Raw genomic sequence first — 19907 nt, 5'->3', positions numbered from 1 at the left:
AAATCCTTGTGGACTAAATAATGTAGAAGGCTGATTTTATCAGGAAACAAAATAAATTTAGAACCCAACGTCAATAATAACATCGTATAATAATTTGGAACTGGTCAAAGGTGACTGTTTCATTGAGAACGAGCCTTAGGAAAAGGACAAGTACGACTCGTAGACAACACCACGTTGACGTACTATGCTAATAACACAAGTTGGCATATGACACCGCCGTAGTAATATATCGTATCATACAAGTTATTCTCACAAGGACTGCTCCCTTCCCGACGGAGGCCCTTTTCTTATTTTAAGTCTGCTATTAACTTAGCCCAAAACCAACCATGCCCCAAGTACACAAGCACACTCTCTTATAACCCCAACCAGATAGCAGCCATAGCCGATTCACCACTATCCGTCAACCATGCCAGGTATCTTGAACGTTGATTTTTGACACATTCGTACCTACATCCAAGTTGTACGGGGGCCTTGACCTTGCCCTACTTCCACTTCAAAGATAGAAACAAAAGAACAGCCTAAAGTAGTGGTCCATGCGCGTAAATGACTGTCAGTTACGGGTATTGCGGGTAATGCGGAATTGCGGAATGCACAACCATGAAGAGCTAACTGTCACTAACGCACATGCGGACGACTATTGGAAATCGAAAAGGCAAGAATAGGAAGACAAATTAAAAATCGTATAACCACCCTAATTCTAAACCACGAAGTTGGAAACAGTCGATATAACGGTTACCCACTTGATTTAGTTCACACTTCCCCTTTCTTTTAAGGTAGAAAACACAATATTATGACATAATATAATAGTTTTAACATTTCACTCGTATGAATATTACACTTTAAAAAAAACTAAAAAGCGTTTACCCCCGCATTCGAGGTCGTGTTTGAATTGAATCTCTCCTCTCCCAATATCAATGGCATAAACAAGTAGCTGTTCTCTGCACAAAAAAGGAAAAGAAAAATCAAACCAAGAGACATGATATGCACACGCTATCATTTCATTTCATTTCTCTACAACATTTTACAACCAAAGATTATAAAACTATCAAACAGCATGGGGGATTGCATCAAATTACGCTTGGATTGCAATGCAAAACACCAAAACATATCAAGAGACGCCAGACACAGACGAATTAAGTTTTGAGCCCTCAGACCTCATCAACAACAAAATTTTCATAAACAGTGATCACTAAAGGCCAGGCAACATTTACGGACACCATCAGATCATCACCAGAAATATTATTTATAATAAAGAGGAGGAGGAGGAGGAGGAGGAGGAGCAACAGCAGCAGCAGCAGTCAAATGTCGACGATCAGTCCGGCGCAATAAATGGCGGCTTAAAGTGAAACACTGCTTCAAAAAAAAATGAGATTCCATCATTGGGCTTATTGAAAAACCGACCATATATGAGATTCTATCACAGTACAATACACTTATATTGCAATGCGAAAACCCAACAAAAGAGGCAATCACTCATAGGATACAGCCAACCAGAATAGAAAAGAAAGCTGTGAAACCCCCTAATCACACGTTCTATTAAAAGAAATCGAACCGAAATAACCTGAAATTTAGTAATGCATGCGGAAGAGTAGGGCAAGAATTAGTAAATAAGTTGTGGTAATGCTGCTTGGAGTAAACTCTGTCCCTATCTGTATTCAATCTACATTATTAATAGTTACATCAACAGATTATTAATAAACAGATTACCACACATTTAAATTATACTGGGAATACATTTGCCTTTCATTGAATAAAAAAAACCAAAAGATGTTTTGAGCCCTCAGACCACTACTAAAACTTCATAAACAGTAATCACTGAAAGCCAAAAACCATTTACGAACACCATCGGATCATCACCAGAAATAATAATAATAATAATAATAACAACAATAGAAAAGAAGAAGAAGAAGAAGAAGGAGCCGGCAAATGGCGATGATCAGCGTGGCACAGTAATTGGCGGCTTAAAGTGAAGCACTGCTTCACAAAATGAGATTTCATCATTGGGCTTATTAACAAAGAGTGACTAAAAGCATCATTAAAAAGCCGAACATCAGTCTTTAAAACAAACATGTTCTTAACGAATTCCTCCCTCATAACGGCACCAATTCCAGCTTTGCGAATTCAGTTCAAATTTCAAAACCTAAAACCTTCATATACACCAGAAAATAGCTTTACTCATATAAAGGTAACAAGAATCACGAAAATCATTACAAGAAAAAAGCCCATAGAGAAAAAAGCATTACAAGAAAAGAATACACAGTTGCCGTAGTAAGAAATCCTCCCATGCTCTAGAAATCCAATCATACTCATATAGACACATCAAATTCTTTCTATGAACTTAGAGACGTTAATACCGAAACCCACACACAGTGGGACTGGGTACAGAAATTATCGTATTGCACAAAAGAAGCAAACAATGACATAAAACTAAGGGAAAAATTGTAAAGTGAGCAGCACAATACTGATTATTCTCACAAGTCATACAAAAGTTGGAAAATATTGGAACAAAATTTCCAATCCCAGCTTGCACCCCAATCAATAATAAAGCCAGAGGCAAATTAAAGAGAGACAATATGTGTTTATACATATGACTCCATATGATGAAGATATAGATATGACGAACAACACGGATAAGAGCTGCACCAATTGCCAACATAACTTAAACATGAAAAGCTAAAAACAGTCATTTACGCAACACCACTTGGGTAGTAAAAGTAAACAAAAGATTGCCCTCAGTCCTTATCAGATCCTGAATTTATATTTAAGGATGTTGAGCTTTGATTTTCATTTACAGCCTCTCCACATCTTATATGACAGCAGCAGCAGCAGCAACAACAACAACAACAACAGCACCACCACCACCACCACCACCATAAAAGAGCAGATGGCTACTCTTGACGATAGAAATATAGGAAGTGGAGATGCTCATAATGAAAATCAAAAGCATACCAAGAACATGAGTCTGCATCATTGGGCAAATGCGTAAGCCTATACTGCAGCATATATGCAAAAATCACTGCTTCATAGTTTCGCATTTGTTGCACCAACCAAGCGAAAAGAAAACAAAGCCACATATACTCTTAGACTTAAACCATATTACAGACACCATAACTATTTTCAGTTGATTGAGGCCTCATAAAATTGGTTGAATTAGCATTGCAAGGGCACCTTTGAGAGGAATGGACTGTACGACTAAAAGGGTAAAATATGTAACTATTGAGAATGTATAAATCAATACAATACAACTATAGCAATAAATTCAAATAGCGTGTTAATGAGAATGTCTCTGCAGAAACGCCTTGAAAATATGTATCTAGTCATCACGGTCACAAGCTCGATTATAAACCTCAACAGATCTTCAATCGTACAAGCAAGAATCAAAAAAGAAAAAGAAGAGTAATTTAGCATGTCGCTTTGTAAACTTAAAACACAATAAACATTACACAGATTTGTGCGTACCAAATCTATAAGCATACAAAAGAATCTACAATAACTGCTTTCTTGGATAAAAGAGGAATCTAAGAAAGAAAGAAAAAAGTGAAATTTTTGCAAAAGAGATTCAGATTCTCTCTGTGAGAAAAACAAGCTCTAAGGATTTTGGGTCTAGAGGGAGCTTGTGTTATAAACACTATACTGCAATGCCCAAAATACTCTTCAGCTAAACCAGAGATAAAAGTTTACAACACTGCAAACCAAAGAAAAGAACATGTCTATAAATATAACTAAAGGAACAAAAATAATTTAAAATTGAACAAGCAAATCTTAAGAAAACAAAAGGGAAAAAACTGTTGAAGAGCCTTCAGATCTCATAGCTATATCGGGCCATTGCCAGTTAACCGTGGATTATGACAATGAACCTGTTCACATCTTAAACCATACAAGCCACAGAAAGAGAGAGAGAGAAAAAGAATGATGAGAGAGAGAGAGAGAGAGAGAGAGAGAGAGAGAGAGAGAAAGGGGGGGGGGGGGATGGTGTTGTTAATGACGACGGCGACTTGCACAGCAAAAGTGATAGAAAAGACTCCTAATAACAATCCACGGAACCGCTCCAAAAATGAGTTTTCCATCATTAGGCAAATAAAAACTGAACTACCTTTCAGAGGCAGCAAATTAGTTATATTAGAGAACACTAGATAATTAGCCCGCGCATTGCGGCGGGAACCAACTGTCATGAATGAACAGAGGGACACATGAGTGAATGAGGTCAATAAGATAAGCAGCTTAGCTTTTATATACATTCAACTGAGTATGGCTTATTCAGGTACACCAAGAATCGCCACTATATTTGACATGAATTTGGTGGATTAGAAACACAATAATCCCACGCAACTAAGATCATCTAATACTTTCAACACTATTTGCAACTCAACTACAATACCTATTATTGATTAAGAATTAATTCCTAACCCATTACTCAAAAACCTAAATTTCATAAGAAAATGAAGAAAAAAAAATGAGCAAAATTTTTGGTAAAACTCAATAATTGTTTCTAAATATACCTTCTCAGAATTTCAGCACTGCTTTGATGATCTATAAAGAAGGCAGCTTTGGATAGTTTGGAATCGAAGTAAGGCATAAATTTTGGTCGCGGCGAACTCGTCCCAAAACTTCAGAAACCCAAATAAAAAATATGATGATTAAGTAGAGCAGCAAATGATTACACATATGTATAATAATATATATAGAGATAAACACACAAACACAAATTAATGTTTCAATTTGTATCTTATCAAAAGCTTAAACCTCCAACTAATCATTCTCTCCCAGAGGCCATCAGAAATGTGATTCTTCTGAGAATCGATGTTTAAAGAGAGGATTTGTTCGTCCCCGGGAAACCACAAATACAATCAAATAAGCTGCCAAAAGAACATTAATAAATGAAAAATACAAAACAAAGAAATAATGAGAAACCAAAATATGCATCTCAAGATCTAATCACTTTTTAGCCTGCTAGCCATTTTTAGTTGAATTTAGACAGTTAAACCATGACTCAGCACATGAATGAAGTGAGAGCGTGAAAGATAAGTGGGATAAGCTAAAAGTCATCCTCGAGTCATGCATTAACTTTCAAACTGTTCCAAAATAGCTAACATCTTTAACAAATGAATAACTTAAATGCTTAAGTTAGCCATAGGAAGCCTGCAGAACAAAGTTAAGCATGAAGAATGAACAAAATGACAGACAGATTTAAACAGCATACCAAAAAAGGCGTGCAACACTGAATTCTTCTCAACTTACCTATTTAGTGAGTTATTGGACCTATTTAGAGAGTTACTGGACTGAAATGAAGCCAACTCTGCAACAGAGAAACAAATGGAAAAGTCAAAATCCAGAAATCCAAGTTTAACTCAATCAAATATAATACCCAATGAAAGTTGCAAGCTCCAAATACTCAGCAACGTAGACAAAGAAATTTGTTTTTCAAAGACTTAATTGGTCCTCTATTTTATTAATTATCGTTTGGGAAAGAAAATTTGAGACAACACCTTATCAAAGACAACCATATATGCATTTAAGTCATGGTACAATGGGCGGCATTCGCTGCTGCAGTGATCTAATGCTTTGGCAATGTTCAGAGCACCTGTTAGTCGTATAGCCCACTCAATGGTCTGATTCTCCCCTGTCAAGGAAGTGTGAGGTGAATTCATACCTGAAGCGCTTTGAAAAGATATAGGCAATAAATTTCAGAGGTCACTTGTTAGGAATATGAGAATGGGGAAAAGCAAAATAGCAGTCACAATTTGAAATGAAAATAGCACACGTGTAGATAACAAATCAGCTTTGCGAAAGTGGTTTGAGATCAGAATATTATGCTCAAGCAGATCAAATGCATTCTTCAAAGCGATGAATGACAAAAAAAAGCAATATCTTATGTAAAAGAAGAGAATATTATATCTTTGCAGGACTGGCCTCATCCAAAAGTCTAGCCAAAACAACATCTTAAAAGTAGTAGTCGAAAGTAAGAATTGAAACTGAAGAAGTAGGAAAAACAAAATGGTTAAACAGAAAACAGGCAACTTTGAAATATCCAACTTTATATGTCAGGTTTATCTTTTGACAACATCATAGCATCTTTAATCGGTCTGGCCTGTGCAAAATGAAATTGTCAATCCTGATTCACAGAGAAGAAAAAATCAACTCCCTTATAAATTAAGATGCTATCCAACATCCCTAGTCCTTATTAGCCCCCAATCCCAACAGAAAATCCCGACAGCACAAACATTATTAGTCCTAACCATGTATAAATCTATATGCACACATATATTCACACAAATATATTTACGCAGATATATTTATATACACGGACAACAATGAGTTCAATCCAAATCTATAGTCCAAACAATCTACTAAACACATAATAAACAAAAATCCAATGTACCTCCAACAGAGACTTGAACCATCTTTCGAGAGTCACCATAGCTTTCCTTTGCCCTTTTTCTCTTTCTAATCTCTGTAGATTTTATCTGGAAACATAAACAAACTACAAAATCACAACTCGCTTATACTGGATCAATGTTTTGCTCTGAAATCTCTATTTTAGACTTAGTATTGAGAAACGAAAAGTCTTAAATGCAAAAGATAACTCATTCATCACAAAGCAACAATACATTTGCAGTAACTGTTTAAATCAGAACATATGATTATCATGAATTGCAGCATTAGCATTCTAATTAGAAACTTGTAGCCATAAAATTGAACATTTCACTACCGTGTTTGATCGCATCAAAACAATCCAATTATCGATAATTACCTTAGCAGAAGCTTGAATTTCTCTGGCAGTCATATCCAAAGCAAGTGCATAACCTTACACCATCCGATTTTCGCTAATCAGATTTAAACTTAAAACCAAATCATTAACAGCATCATTATATTAAAACTAAATCATTAGCAGCAGCATTATTAACTGCTTAATTAAACTAAATCATTAACAGCAACACTATTAACTGATTAATTAACTGACATTCAAAAAATAAAATAAAAAGTGATTAATTAACAAATAACAATAACAAAAATTACAAATTTACCCGCAACGTAATCCATGGCGGTGGATTGCGGAACATCGCGAGCTTTCTGAGAGATGATCACCGCCACCTCATGGTCCAACGATAACAGAGGGTGAGGGACTTCGATCGTGCCGCTGTTCATCAAGTAAGACAACGTCGGTTTGAGGAAAAGCACAGGCTCCTTCACAAATCAGAATTAAGAGAGGAACTGGTTGCTTTGCATTCTTCGCAACCCACAGTTTTCCCTCATATCTGAAAGTTCCCAAGAAAGTTAAAAGAGCAGAAGGAAATAATAACTGAACATTCTCCATGTTCCACATAAAGCTCATAATTAATTTTAGAAAATAACGTACTTGGCACAAATAAATTTCTCCGTCCCACTTCTGTCAAAATTTGGTGGCAATTCTTTTTCCCAATAACTGTTTCCCGTTTCATTACCCATGGCTGCACAAAAGTACATAGAGTTAACTAAGTTAACTAACAGGATAATGAATCAGAACATAGTGGTCAGTTAGAAAAGATTAAAAATACACAAAACAAGAACGTGAACACTGAACTTATGTTTTCTAACAAATCAAAGCACCCTAATAACAAAACAATGGAAAATCACAAACCTGGAAGGTCCTCTTGCACTCATCAACCAAGACTCTGAGCTGATTGAGCAGCAGCCGGACCATCTCTTGCCAATTCAAGAGCAAGCACACCATTAAAAATCTCAAAACAAACCGGAGCTGCTTGTTGGCCAAGCTCAGGTCCTCAAAAATGCCCTCCTTGAGTACTCGCTGCTGAGAATAACCTCGTGGAATTACCTCGTGTGCACAAGGAAGAAACTGCAACTCAATGAGACAGACCACTGTAAAGTAACTCATGGTTCACACCCCAAATTATAAAAAAAAAACAAATGCTAATCAATACACCAATGCAGATAACACACATTTCACCAGAGTAAATCCAATAAAATCACAAATCAATATAGGCATCTGTAAAGAATTTAAATAACCAAGAGATGGGTGAACGAATCAAAGAAGTTAGATTTTCACTTATATTCAATTCCAGTAATTTACTGATCAATTACACCAGTGCATTCATCAAATAAGCATTTCCTAAATACACACTTAGCAGATAAACATAACCTAAGGCACAAATTCATACGGATGGAGAAAATCAAGTTCCACAACCTACGAAAACAAAGTGGCAACTGAGAGACCGTTTGAGGGATTTGAGACTGAGCTTCTTCAATAAACAACATACCTAGAACTCCCCAAGCTTTCAAATGGAAATTAAACATTTAAATAGCTTATATTAATTTAACAAAATTCTTTATTAGTGGAGTAAATAATTTATAACCACCTATTTCCTGGTAGGAAAAAAAATTCAATTTTAAAAAAGAAATGTACTTTTTAGTTCAATTTCCACAGCCATAGTAATTTATGTGGACTAAAATTAAGATTAACCAATACATCCAATCAACTGCAACTAAACAACTTATAGTAATTTAATCTGTGTTTGTGGATATGAGAGAGAGAGAGAGAGAGAGAGAGAGAGAGAAAGAGAGTAATCTATTATAAAGCCAACCTTCTTAGAATTCACTTCTTGGTCCTCTTGTGGCTTATTACCAAAACTCTCCACTGCATTTGCAGTAATGCCCTCTGCTCCTCCTCCTGCGATAATTATCATTCCGTAAGTAACATAAGATGAACCAACATTTGAAAAGTATAAGCAGATGGACCAGCACAGATAGAAAACACCTAAATTTACAGCAAGATGAAAGCTTAACGGAAAAAAAAAATTGGGTAAAAAATAGCTAAATTTACAGAGATATGCAAAAATAGGGTGCAAACATAATGTGCCTCTTTTTTAATGTGGGTCAGTGAGGGTAAGAGAGTGTGCCCTCGGTGTTCTCACTCTCAGTGCAACCTTGCTTGACAGAGATATGACCTTACTACCAGAATGGAAAGAAGCCGGTAAAACAGCATTGGTACTTACATTGGATATATGCAACCTGCTCTGGGAGCCATGTATCCAAAGTGGCAGATCTCACCTACAAAGCATCCAAATCATCAGAATAATGCAGGGAAAAATAGAACCGAAACTCATTAGCATAACGCATAAAATATGGAATTGAGTACCATACAAATAAAAAAACGAATTTGAAGTTTTTGCATAACCAAAAGTTATACCTTTGATATATGTACCCCAAGACTCCTGTGGATCCCTGAACATTGCATGCATATGAAGATACCAAGATGCACGCTAGCCAATCATGGAGCTCTGCACCAAAAAATGGACACACTACAACAAATTAGAAAAAAAATGTTTAACACATCTGTTTGAGGTTACCTAGATGACATGCAGTATGAAAATATATAGGATGTTGTTTAAATTGAAAATATATGTACTATTGCTGCAATGACATATCTGCAAATCAAAGTAATATTACAAAAAAAAAAATATATATATATATATATAGATATATATTTCACCCACCTTACATAAAAATAAAACTCTGTAAAAAATTTTAATTTATAAAAAAAAAAAATGAAAGCTAAAATTATATTTAAGACCTAATATCAATTGGCAACTGTTAATTGACTACTCTCTTTGATGACATGCTTCAACTGCAACAAAGGTTCTAGGTAATTACATCTTTTATATGCATGCCTCTGTTTCTCCAAAGATCAGTGACGAAAAGCTTTCATCATCCTTTGTAGATCTGTAACAGAAACAAACAATGAGAAACATGTCATTCAATTCTTGATTGTTACTAAGACACTTAATGAGGATGGAATTAGAAGTATGTCATTGCATTTCTCGATTGTCATTCCAATATGGATGTTAATTGGACTCTATTAATATTGAACCTATCAGATGAGAAATTAAACAGGAGAAAAATCAAAAGTTTCTTAACTGAACATGCTCATGAAGGGGTAATAGGTTGCTGATACAAAGAAAAAAAGACAGATTTTATCTACACATCACCATAAGAAAGAAAACGATCACAAAGTACTTTTTTTCTTGGCAACTTCGTGGAACAGAAAGAAGCAGGATACATAAGGGGCAAAACAATCTTCTTACTCGTACATCAAAGCAAAAGAACAACCATTATATTAGTATGCCATTATCATCTGGGGAACAAATCCAATTGGCAGCTTTTACATACCAACAATTATAAGCAAAGTTTGGAATTCACAAAAAATACTGGGCAAATACTAACACTGCCATTTGAAAAAGCTAAACAACAACAAACTTTGACAAATTAACTACAACTAAATTCAGATGACATTCAATATATGAAGACATTCTGAGAAATCAAAGGCTCTGAAATCAATACCATATTTCATGTGCCTTTTACTGATAGTGAACCCAGCAGCAGAACCAGGATAAAAAATTGATTTAGAACCTTGCTATCTTTGTCCTTGTAAATATGATATTTTGGCATCGGCAATACATCACCCAAAAAAAACAAAAAACAAATATATCTGAACTCAAAGAAAATATAGAATGAACATAAAAAAGGCAAATTATGAACTTTTAGAAGCTAATTTCATTAGCAATTAAAGCAACCAAGCTCTCTCAACATCACGATTCAGAACCCCCCAGGAACCCAGAAATTTAATGAAAATTTTTCTAATCATTCAATTGGATTAGACAAAATCATGAATTTTTTTCTAAAGCCCAATTATATTAAATCACAAATTTGAAGCAGATTTTGACATGCAATAAGTCAATAAGATAGGAATCGCTTCAGACTAACCTCGATGGCAGGGCCTCCGGAATTGCCCGATCCGAACCAAGCTCCTAGGTTATAGGGAGATGCCGTTGATGTGAACTTCAACACGCAAACCTTTGACGCAGCTATGGCGCCTGGTGGTGGCGGGGTTCCACACTGGGAGAGACTCCAGAAGAGGAATTTCTGGTTCAGAGAAAAGGGAATGAAGGAAAATAGTGGAGAAGAGGGAAAACACTGTTCAAATCTTGCAGGAACAACCCTAGATAGAGCTTTCGAAACCAACCCCTTCCTCTCCCTCGAATCGTACACCCCCTGTGACTCTGTCTGCCTGCAAGCCGCATGCTTTCCTCTCACCAAATCTGCCTCTCTCTGCCCCCTGTCTCTCTTCTCTCTCTGCTCGCTCGCTCTCTCTCTCCCGACGGCATGCTCTCACCGAGTCCCACTGCAGCTCACAAAGAAAGGAAATGAAAGTCGCTAACCCACCCAACCCGCTATGTATCTCTCTCCCTGCCCATCTCTCTCTGTAAAATGGGAGAAAATCCCATAGATCCTGACAGAGCACCTACCTAAATCTCTCTCTCACTCAGTCCAAACCAGTAGCTCCCATCTCTCTCCAATCTGTCAGCCCTGTGTCTCTCTCCTCTGTCGTCGCTCTGTCCCCCTCTTTCCGCTCGCCAGAGGCACACCCAGCTGTCTCCCAGTCAAAAATGAGAGCGATTGTCTCTCTCCAATTTGTCGGGCGTGATGTTCCCCTCCCCTCTGTCTTTGCCGAGTCAAACATGAAATGCAGCCAACGGCTAAAAGAAGGTTTTTAAGCCTCAGTGGCAACTTTGTAAATTAAGTGAAAGTGGGTTAAAAGCATCCGAGTAGCTATCTTGTAAATAAATTGAAATTCAGGTACAATAAACAGTAAAGAACAGTGCCAATTGCAATGCTTTCTTTAGACTAAAGTAATGGTAATGACCCAAAATAATTCAAGAAAAAGAAACAGACTAAAGACAGTAGAGCTCACCATTAGCACAGAATCGCTACTTCAAGGGATCGTGCTCTACTAATCTTGAAAAATATATTGATCGGTAATTTCCATTGCAATACAATTAGTTAATTGAATGATGACAATAATAACATGAAACATCTCCAAAGTACAATTACTCCAGGGGCCATAAATAGCCTTCTAGGCTGCAATTCCATCAACAATTGCACTTATAAACTGCTCAGAGACCATTGCATGTATCATCATTCCCCACAATTCCATAACATAGAGAGAGAGAGAGAGAGAGAGAGAGAGAGAGAGAGAGAGAGGTGGTGCTTGTGGTTAGTACGGGATCATGAAGAATCAACCATTCCTACTGCTCTTTACGTTTTGAATTTTCCATCGATGAGCATCATATTTGAACCAGAAGATAAAGTTAACAAAAAATCTATAACCATCTTTCAACAAAAAACAATCTACAACGATAGTTTTCAGACGATGGTTTATTAGCTTTATATGAAACAATATACAAGCGGTTTGACTCTGAAGGGAGCTTGCCTTATATACAAAAATACTGCGATTCTGAAAGTGTTCTTTGGTTTTCTATTGACAGAAAATTTGAAATCAATACAAAAGTAACAGTGCATTTATAGTAATCACAATACTGCAATGCCCAAAGTGCTCTTTAGTTAAACCAAAGATAATGTCTACAATACTGCAATGACCAGAAAAGGAAATGTCTATTGAAATAACTAAAGGAACAAAAATAATTTAAAATTCAAAAAACTGAAGAGCCTTCAGATCTCATAGCTATATCTGGTCATTGCCAGTTAACTGTGGATTATCACTATGAACCTCTTCACATCTACAACTATACAAGCAAGAGAGGGAGAGGGAGAGGGGGAGAGAGAGAAAGAGAGAGAGAGAGAGGATGGTGGTGTTGATGGTGACAGCAACTAGTACAGGAAAATGAAAGAAAAGGCTCCTAATAACAATCCACAGAACCGCTCCATAAATGAGCTTACCATCATTAGGCAAATAAAAATTGAACCACCTTTCAGAAGCAGCAAAAAAGCTATATCAAAGAACATGGTAATGACCCAAAATAATTCAAGAAAAAGAAAGACTATAGACAGTATAACTCATTAGCACATCATCACTATTTCAGGGGTCATAAATAACTTGACCAGTAATTTCCACTGCCCAGAGACCACTGCATGTACCATCATTCCCCACAATCAAATAACAGTTATAACCCAACCCCAAATGCCAATTAAACAAGCACTCCACTCTGAACTATGCCATTATAAACTTCTAGCACAAATGAAAATAAACCATCATCGAAACAACTTAATATCAAAGGCCTAACACCCAGTCAAGAAAAATACAGATTTTTATGAAACAACAGTTTGAAAAAAAAGAACAGTACAGACAATCAGCCCATATAAAAAGCATAATTATGAAAGAAACAAAATTTGGGGCCCAAACGCACATGCGGGGTCAAAGTAACTTGCAAAATTTGGAATGCAGGGAGGGATAAATCCCCAAATAGGTAATTGAAAATAGTAAGTTGTATGAAAATGCCCTCAGATCACATAGCAATAAGTCATTTCCAGTTCATGGCCTATGGCGTTCCTCAAAAGCCTTCATACTCCACAATGCAGCACCAACGTATGTACGTGTGTATGTATGTATATATATTATAGAGGGAGAGAGGCGGTGCTTGTGGTTAGTACGGGATAATGAAGAATCAACCACGTTTGCCACTCTTTAGGTTTTCAACTTTCCATCACTGGTCATCATATTTGAACCAGAAGATAAAGTGAATCAAAATGTATAACCATCTTTCAACCAAAACAATCTACAATAACAGCTTTGTAGGAAATAAAATCACTCAGTAACAATGAAAGAGTGAAATGTCGGAATAACTAATACAGGTATAGTATTCTTCTCGTTTCAAGTGCAGGTACCGACTTTTTAACAAAAATGTTTTAGTTGCAAGAAAATAACAGAAATAACAAACCGGCTCTTTCCTTCCCTCCAATCCCATTTGGAACACATGGATTCAGTCCAATATTCTCTCTCAAGGCCCATACCGCTCCTCCCTCTTTTCCTTTCTACCCACTCTCTCTCTCCCCCCTCATTTTTCTCTCTGCTCCCTACCCCCTCTTTTTAACCTTGACAATGGCAGCCGCAAAGATGCTGATGTGTGGTGGCGCATGCAGATTTTAGTCTCTCTCTGATCTGCACGCGGTGAAAGGATCTTAGGAAGCAGTCTCCATGCCCCCTCTCTCTAACCTTGACAATGGCAGGCGCGAACATGGTGATGCGGGGTGACGCACGCAAATTTCAGTCTCTCTCTAATTTGCACGCGGTGAAAGGATCCCAGGAAGCAGTTGAGAAAGCCAAAGAGAATCTCGCCAGAAACATCGAGCATCTCAAGCTATGGACTCACGCCTACCTACAGACCAAGAAAGACCTAGAACTAGCCATCGATCTTGGCAAGGAGCACCACTGGAACACTTCTTTCAGCGCCAGCTGCAGTAACCCTCAACGCAAGGTTATGAAGGAACTTGCAGACGAGTTCGAGGTCGATCTAAATTCGAAAGAATGACCGACATCGTGGAGATGAGCAATAAGGCATCCATTGTGCAGCAACAGGGAAAGAAGGGAAAAGCGAAAAGGGGAAAGGGCATATAGACAGAGGAACAATTGTCAAGCCCCGAACCCGACATACGTCTAGAATTGACACTTGATGTCACCAGGTACCAGTACATCTATCATGCCCTGCCTCCAAGAAATAGACAAAACACTACTCGAAGTCCAATTGCGTAGTAATGTTTCGTATACTTTATGGCTACATCTAATCTCCTTGTTAGACTACCTACATACCCTAAATAGAGATCAAGTCATTCGTAATTTACCTATTATTAAACTCTAAACCTTTCTCAACATACTTCCTAGCAGAAAACATAGAGTACCCCACTATATAACAACTATATATATACTAAGATTTGTCATTTCGTCATTCACATATATCACATGTTTTCCAACACCATACCACAAACATGTCCATTAATAAATTCATGAGTCAAAGATACACAATATTATCATTTAATTATGTTAATCAATCAATGAGATAACACATCATTCCACAAATTTAATCAAAGAACTCTACATAATTCCCAACTTGGATTATAAGTAATAACATGGTAAATCCATTCGGACCCGGGGCTTTCAGACGCCCCAGCTGGAAAGATGCCAATTTAATTTCATCAACTAAGACAGGCATTGTGAGAGTATCATTCATTTTAGTTGTGACCCTCGGTAAAAGACACTCCAAAACCGAGCCTCAGAGTGTAAGATGGAGAAATATCTCTTAATGTGAAATTACTAAAATACCCTTGATGTTTAAAAATTTGTAGAAATTTCGGTTTAGTTCCGAATTCAATTCCGCTTGCACCCACGCGTTCATAGCAACAAGTGCAACGTGAACCAATTAAAAGAACAATTATTACATGCCATAAAGCGAAAGTCAATGGAAGTCGACACTTTCTTTGTTAGGGGCAATTTTGTAAATTTAACTAATTAGAACGTAAATTTAAAGACAAGTTGTTGCATCCCTATCATTCAATAAGTTGATTGATGAACCCTATCATTCAATGAGTAGCAACGGCTTTAGGTGGTCTCATCTACCAACAATGACTTTAGGTGGTCTTATTCTCCTCATGTTCATGCTCAAATCAGGAAAGTGCTTCGAAAAAGAAGGGCCACGTCCTAGAACCCCTTCCTTCTGGGACTATTTGGCAGTCTATGGTTCAACATACAAAGGCAGCTAAATCTTCAAAAACATCCAAAGCCTCAGCCAGATGGATCCACTCCCGTTTAATGCATTTTGAGGAGTTTTGCAGTATTAGAATCATTAAAGCCATACTTTCCTTTGAAGTAAGCGATGAAACTGAAGAATGTCATAGCCCGCATGATCAACAGTGAATTCTGCAGTTTTTTTTTTTTTTTTTTTCACATTTTCACAGTATTATCGCCATGACCGTATGCATAATTCGGCAAACACCTACAATCCCGTGCCTACCAGAAATCAACTCTTTTACAGCAGCAAATTTCACATAATGTTGTGGAAACATATCCTCATTATTCGTAAATCAACAAATGTCAAAGACCAAACCATCAAGATACATGATGAGTAGATTTTATATTGCATATTTAACCATATTCTTAGTATATTTTGGTTAATATTTTGGAAGAATTTTTGATACTTTGATTCGTATTTCCAATATAGGACTTTCAACTTCCTCTAAAGCAAAACGTGGTCAAATGGACGAATTTTGGAGTAATTCTAGTTGGAGGACGTTCGTGAGTCAGTTGGCTAGATTGTGTCAAAATATCAGATTTTTCCACTAGGCAGTGATTTTCTGGCAATAAAATAAATTAGCAATGTGCAGTGCTGGAATAGTGACGTTTTGGGCTTGAATTGCGTTTTTGGGGCTCAAGATGACCTTGAATGGGTTTGTGGCCTTCCGGATTTGTGTTCAAAATGTCCTGATCTTTAAAACAAGCTATATTGAGCCAGATTTGGAGGATGTCTGAGGCTAAAACATGGCTGGACAAGTATTTGGCATATTCTCCTAGCATAATTAGAACTTTATTTTCTAAGTTATTTTTATTTATTATTTAGTTTCCTAGTTGGAATAAGAGACCTATATTTTAGGGTTTATGCGATGGCTTAGCAAATATATTGCTTTGCCATTGTTAGTCTGAGGTTACGCTTTTCTTTATGCAACTTTGGAGACAAAGATAATTGCTCGGGTTCTTGGAGATTTTCTACTTTAAGGTATTTTCAATCATTTTCTTAATAATATTTTATATGATTTCAATTATGAATATGCGTAACTAATCCATTTTGCTAGGGCGAAACCTTAAGCCTTAACATGTACATATGATTTTTATTTAATTGCTTATGATTGATTGCATGCACACTTTGAATTATTGATCACCATGATTAAAACTATGTAATTGTCTTAATGCCTGATCACCATTTGGATATTTAGAAAAGTGATTTGATGCAATTTTGGTCAGAAGGTTCCCTGAAATTGACGTTGGCTTCTTGCGATTAATAATTGTAATTTCACTTAGGATGAACATCACGTCTTAAGGGTTGTATGGTTTTTCAAAGGATTTTCATAAAGCATAATGAGTCTCTCATGTTCAGATTTGATCCGAACGTCCAGACGGGTTGCATGTTAAATAAACATTCTATGTTGAAGGTTCCAAGTAGAATATAAATTAGGAAAACCTAAAATTCAAAGTGACGTGTGTAGATCATAAGTAATTGGTAAAAGTACATAGGATTGTTAGGTGATGGTAGAACCCTAGTGCTTTTATAAATTGGTATTTAAAACTCTTTTCTTTGGTCATATTAGTTTTTAATATTACCCAATTTCATAATCTCTTTTCTCTATTTTTAATTATAAGTATTTAATTAGAATTGTTTTTACATAAATTATCCAAATAGTCCTTGAGGAGAACTACCATGCATGAGCATCTATACCACAACATCTTTGTATTCTTGCAAGTATTTCATGTGATTTTGACCCTATTTGCATAGACATTAAAAATATTATCAATACATATTAACAGACTCCTTTGTTTGGTGTCACTCATAGAGTACGATTAATCATTAGCATAAAATCGTTTCAGTGATGAGTAGCGTAGGAAAAGTGCATAATTAAGATGCAAATACTAATTCGGGGCATACGGGGCTGCTTAATCTGGTGGGATCACTGTTCGAAGTAGCAAGAACTGTTTGCTTGTGACTTAATACCCCACATGTTTGCTGACTTTAGATTGCAAGGAACACATAGTTTCCTGTTTTGCCACAGAACAATCAATACGAATAAACGTTGAAATAAATTGATACTAACTTCGTATTCCAAAAAAAGGGTAGATGGAAGCACAAACCTGCATTTTTCCGAGATGTGTGTATTTGACTAGTCCACTGACCACTGTTCTGGTTTGTCCTTCACCAACATCAGTATCCGCCACGTAAAGTGAATCAGCATCAGGACGCTTCTCAGTTTTAGTAACGAGGCCAACGCAAATTTCAAGCCTACTAATAGAAAACCCGGCTTCAGCTGCAGATGTTGTGGGCTCTTGGTTTTTTCCGTTCCCCTACTGTCTGCCATAGCAATGGCGTCTTACTGTCTCAGACTAGATCCATTTATGTCGGAATAATTAATACAGGGTATAGTATTCTTTTCGTTTCAAGTGCAGGTACCCACACTCAGGATAAGCTATGTATTTTTTTTTTCTTCTTTTTTTTCCCAGTTACAAGGAGATGTTGCGTGTTACATAGTGCCAACAACACCAAACCACGACACCAAAAAACACCTGGACACTAAGGGTGCATTTGGAATAGGGGGATTGAGATGGGGCTTGAAGCTAGGAATGGAATTAAGATACCACGACATTACTAAAGTCCTCAGTTTGGGGTACTTAAACTCCACCACCACAACCACTCATACTTACAAAGTGATGCATCCAAGATTACGAGTAAATAGATTAGAAATTCAGTGAAATCATATTATTCTAAATAGGTTAGTCAAACAAGACATCCTCAAATCTTGGAGGATCTAAATCATGTGTTTCTAAATCCCATCATTTTGAAATTTCATGGTATTTTCACTTATCTCGTTCACAATATCATGAGGCATTATGTCACATTACTTAACGTTACTGATCACTCACAAAGAAGCATTGCAACAATTTTCCACCATGTAAAAGACAACACAACATTAAACAGGATATATCGTTTTCCACATGTGAATGTGAATGTCTTTTTGGTGTGTGCAAGTGCAAATGCAGTCTATAAACAGGATATATCGTCTTTTACATGTGAACCAGAACATAGAGAATCCAACCTTGAAAAACAAAACCAAATGGTAAGTGCAAGTGCAGCCTATAAACTTATCCCAAAACCAGATCACTTAGCATCCAAAAGCATCAAAACCAAATGGTAATGACCCAAATAATTCAAGAAAAAGAAAGACTTGATACAGAATGTAGCATCCAAAAGCATCAAAACCAAATGGTAATGACCCAAATAATTCAAGAAAAAGAAAGACTTGATACAAAATGTAACTCATCATTAGCACAACATTACCACACCAAAGGCTAGTGCTCCAACCTTGAAAAATAACTTGACAAGCATCACTACTTCAAAGGTTCGTGCCCCTCAGATCTCACACCTTTGAATGAGTCATTTACAGTTCACAGCTAGTGACGTTCCTCAAAAGCGGACAATATCGTGTTACGACAGAATCGAGACTGAGATGTGACAATAGTTCCTCAAACAAAGGTGCAGAGGAGATCTATTGTTTTGGTTTTTCTGTGTAAATGGATTTTGGATTTTGCGGGCATTAGATCTATTTATGTGATTTTCTGTTATATTTAAAAGATTTTATATAAAAAAATGACATTTATGAAAGTGAGTGTTAAATTTTGATTATTATTGATAAATTCTCCTTCTTTCATTATATTGATGAGTTATTTGTTAGTGTCTTACAAATGTGATTTAAATATGAATTCAATATCAGTAGTATGCTTATTATGTCATCAATTTAATAAAAAATCAAAGATTATTATTAAACTGTAGAAATAGATTAAGGAATTGTTATTAGCACTCCAAAAATCTCATTTGGCACTTCAAACTTTCTATAATTAGAAAGAAAAATATATTTGTGAGATTTGTGAAATAAGATTTTTAAAATGCTACTAATAGTTGTCATAAATTAATACAATTTCAATATTTAGAAAAATCACATCAAAGATGTAAAGGGTGAAACGCAGTTGGCTTCTGTTTGTCTCTATCTCAAAGACAGAAACCCATCATTCACTCAATCAAATATTATATCTAAGTTTGATCACTTCAAACAATTAAGCACATGTTAAAGAAGGGAAAATGGTAACAAAGATAAACAAATTGCAGCTTTCATTTTTTTTTCATTCAGCTCTTGAGGGGAACATGAGCATTTGATTCTCTTTTAGAATGGGTCAAATTGTTAAATGAATTGATGGATTGTTGGGGGGGTGGTGGGTGTTGGGGTTAGTGTGGAGAGAGAATTCTCGCCAGATCCTCTTTGTGATGATCCCGATAATCTTTCAATCATATCAATTTTATCGTATA

The 19907-nt window shown here is 36.4% G+C and overlaps 1 protein-coding gene and 1 non-coding gene across 17 annotated transcripts; both read right to left on the bottom strand.

Moving 5' to 3' along the window:
* Window positions 1-659: 659 nt before the first annotated feature.
* On the bottom strand, window positions 660-10898 carry LOC137729801 (uncharacterized). Of its 16 annotated transcripts, XR_015952019.1 has the most exons (10): window positions 7358-7448; window positions 7026-7256; window positions 6752-6804; window positions 6380-6464; window positions 5487-5620; window positions 5239-5296; window positions 4744-4856; window positions 4500-4607; window positions 1232-1350; window positions 660-938 (listed from the first exon to the last, which is right to left on the bottom strand). XR_015952019.1 is itself a non-coding variant. In XM_088677402.1 (7 exons), the coding sequence occupies exons 2-6, from the start codon at window positions 7144-7146 to the stop codon at window positions 5264-5266; spliced, it is 426 nt and encodes a 141-aa protein (XP_088533528.1). In that variant the 5' UTR covers window positions 7147-7256; window positions 7358-7448; the 3' UTR covers window positions 660-938; window positions 5239-5263. The 16 variants fall into 16 exon arrangements, 4 of the variants coding, with proteins under 4 accessions (XP_088533528.1, XP_068324929.1, XP_068324930.1 ...); XR_015952009.1 differs by lacking the exons at window positions 4500-4607; window positions 4744-4856; window positions 5239-5296; ... (1 more) ...; window positions 6380-6464; window positions 6752-6804 and adding exons at window positions 7619-7834; window positions 8580-8665; window positions 9185-9275; window positions 9649-9717; window positions 10759-10898; XR_015952017.1 differs by lacking the exon at window positions 1232-1350.
* Window positions 10899-11891: 993 nt separating this feature from the next.
* LOC137730402 (small nucleolar RNA snoR118) lies at window positions 11892-11978 on the bottom strand. Its single transcript, XR_011068161.1, has one exon. It is a non-coding gene; the product is annotated as a small nucleolar RNA snoR118 (small nucleolar RNA).
* Window positions 11979-19907: the final 7929 nt, after the last annotated feature.

Source organism: Pyrus communis, chromosome 10 (genome assembly GCF_041283825.1).
Source record: "Pyrus communis isolate YQ-2024b chromosome 10, ASM4128382v1, whole genome shotgun sequence".
NCBI lineage: Eukaryota > Viridiplantae > Streptophyta > Magnoliopsida > Rosales > Rosaceae > Pyrus > Pyrus communis.
The sequence above is the reverse complement of the archived record's forward strand: the minus strand, read 5'-3'. Positions and strand labels throughout refer to the sequence as shown.

Bases quoted from the DNA above. Each gene is read 5' to 3' on its own strand.
- LOC137729801 (XM_088677402.1), bottom strand. From the start codon at position 7,146: ATGAACAGCGGCACGATCGAAGTCCCTCACCCTCTGTTATCGTTGGAC. The intron at 5,621-6,379 runs GTACATTGGATT...CTTCCTTGACAG, and splicing joins GGTTCAAGTCTCTGTTGGAG to GGGAGAATCAGACCATTGAG. The intron at 5,297-5,486 runs GTGTTGTCTCAA...TCTCTGTTGCAG, and splicing joins ATATGGTTGTCTTTGATAAG to AGTTGGCTTCATTTCAGTCC.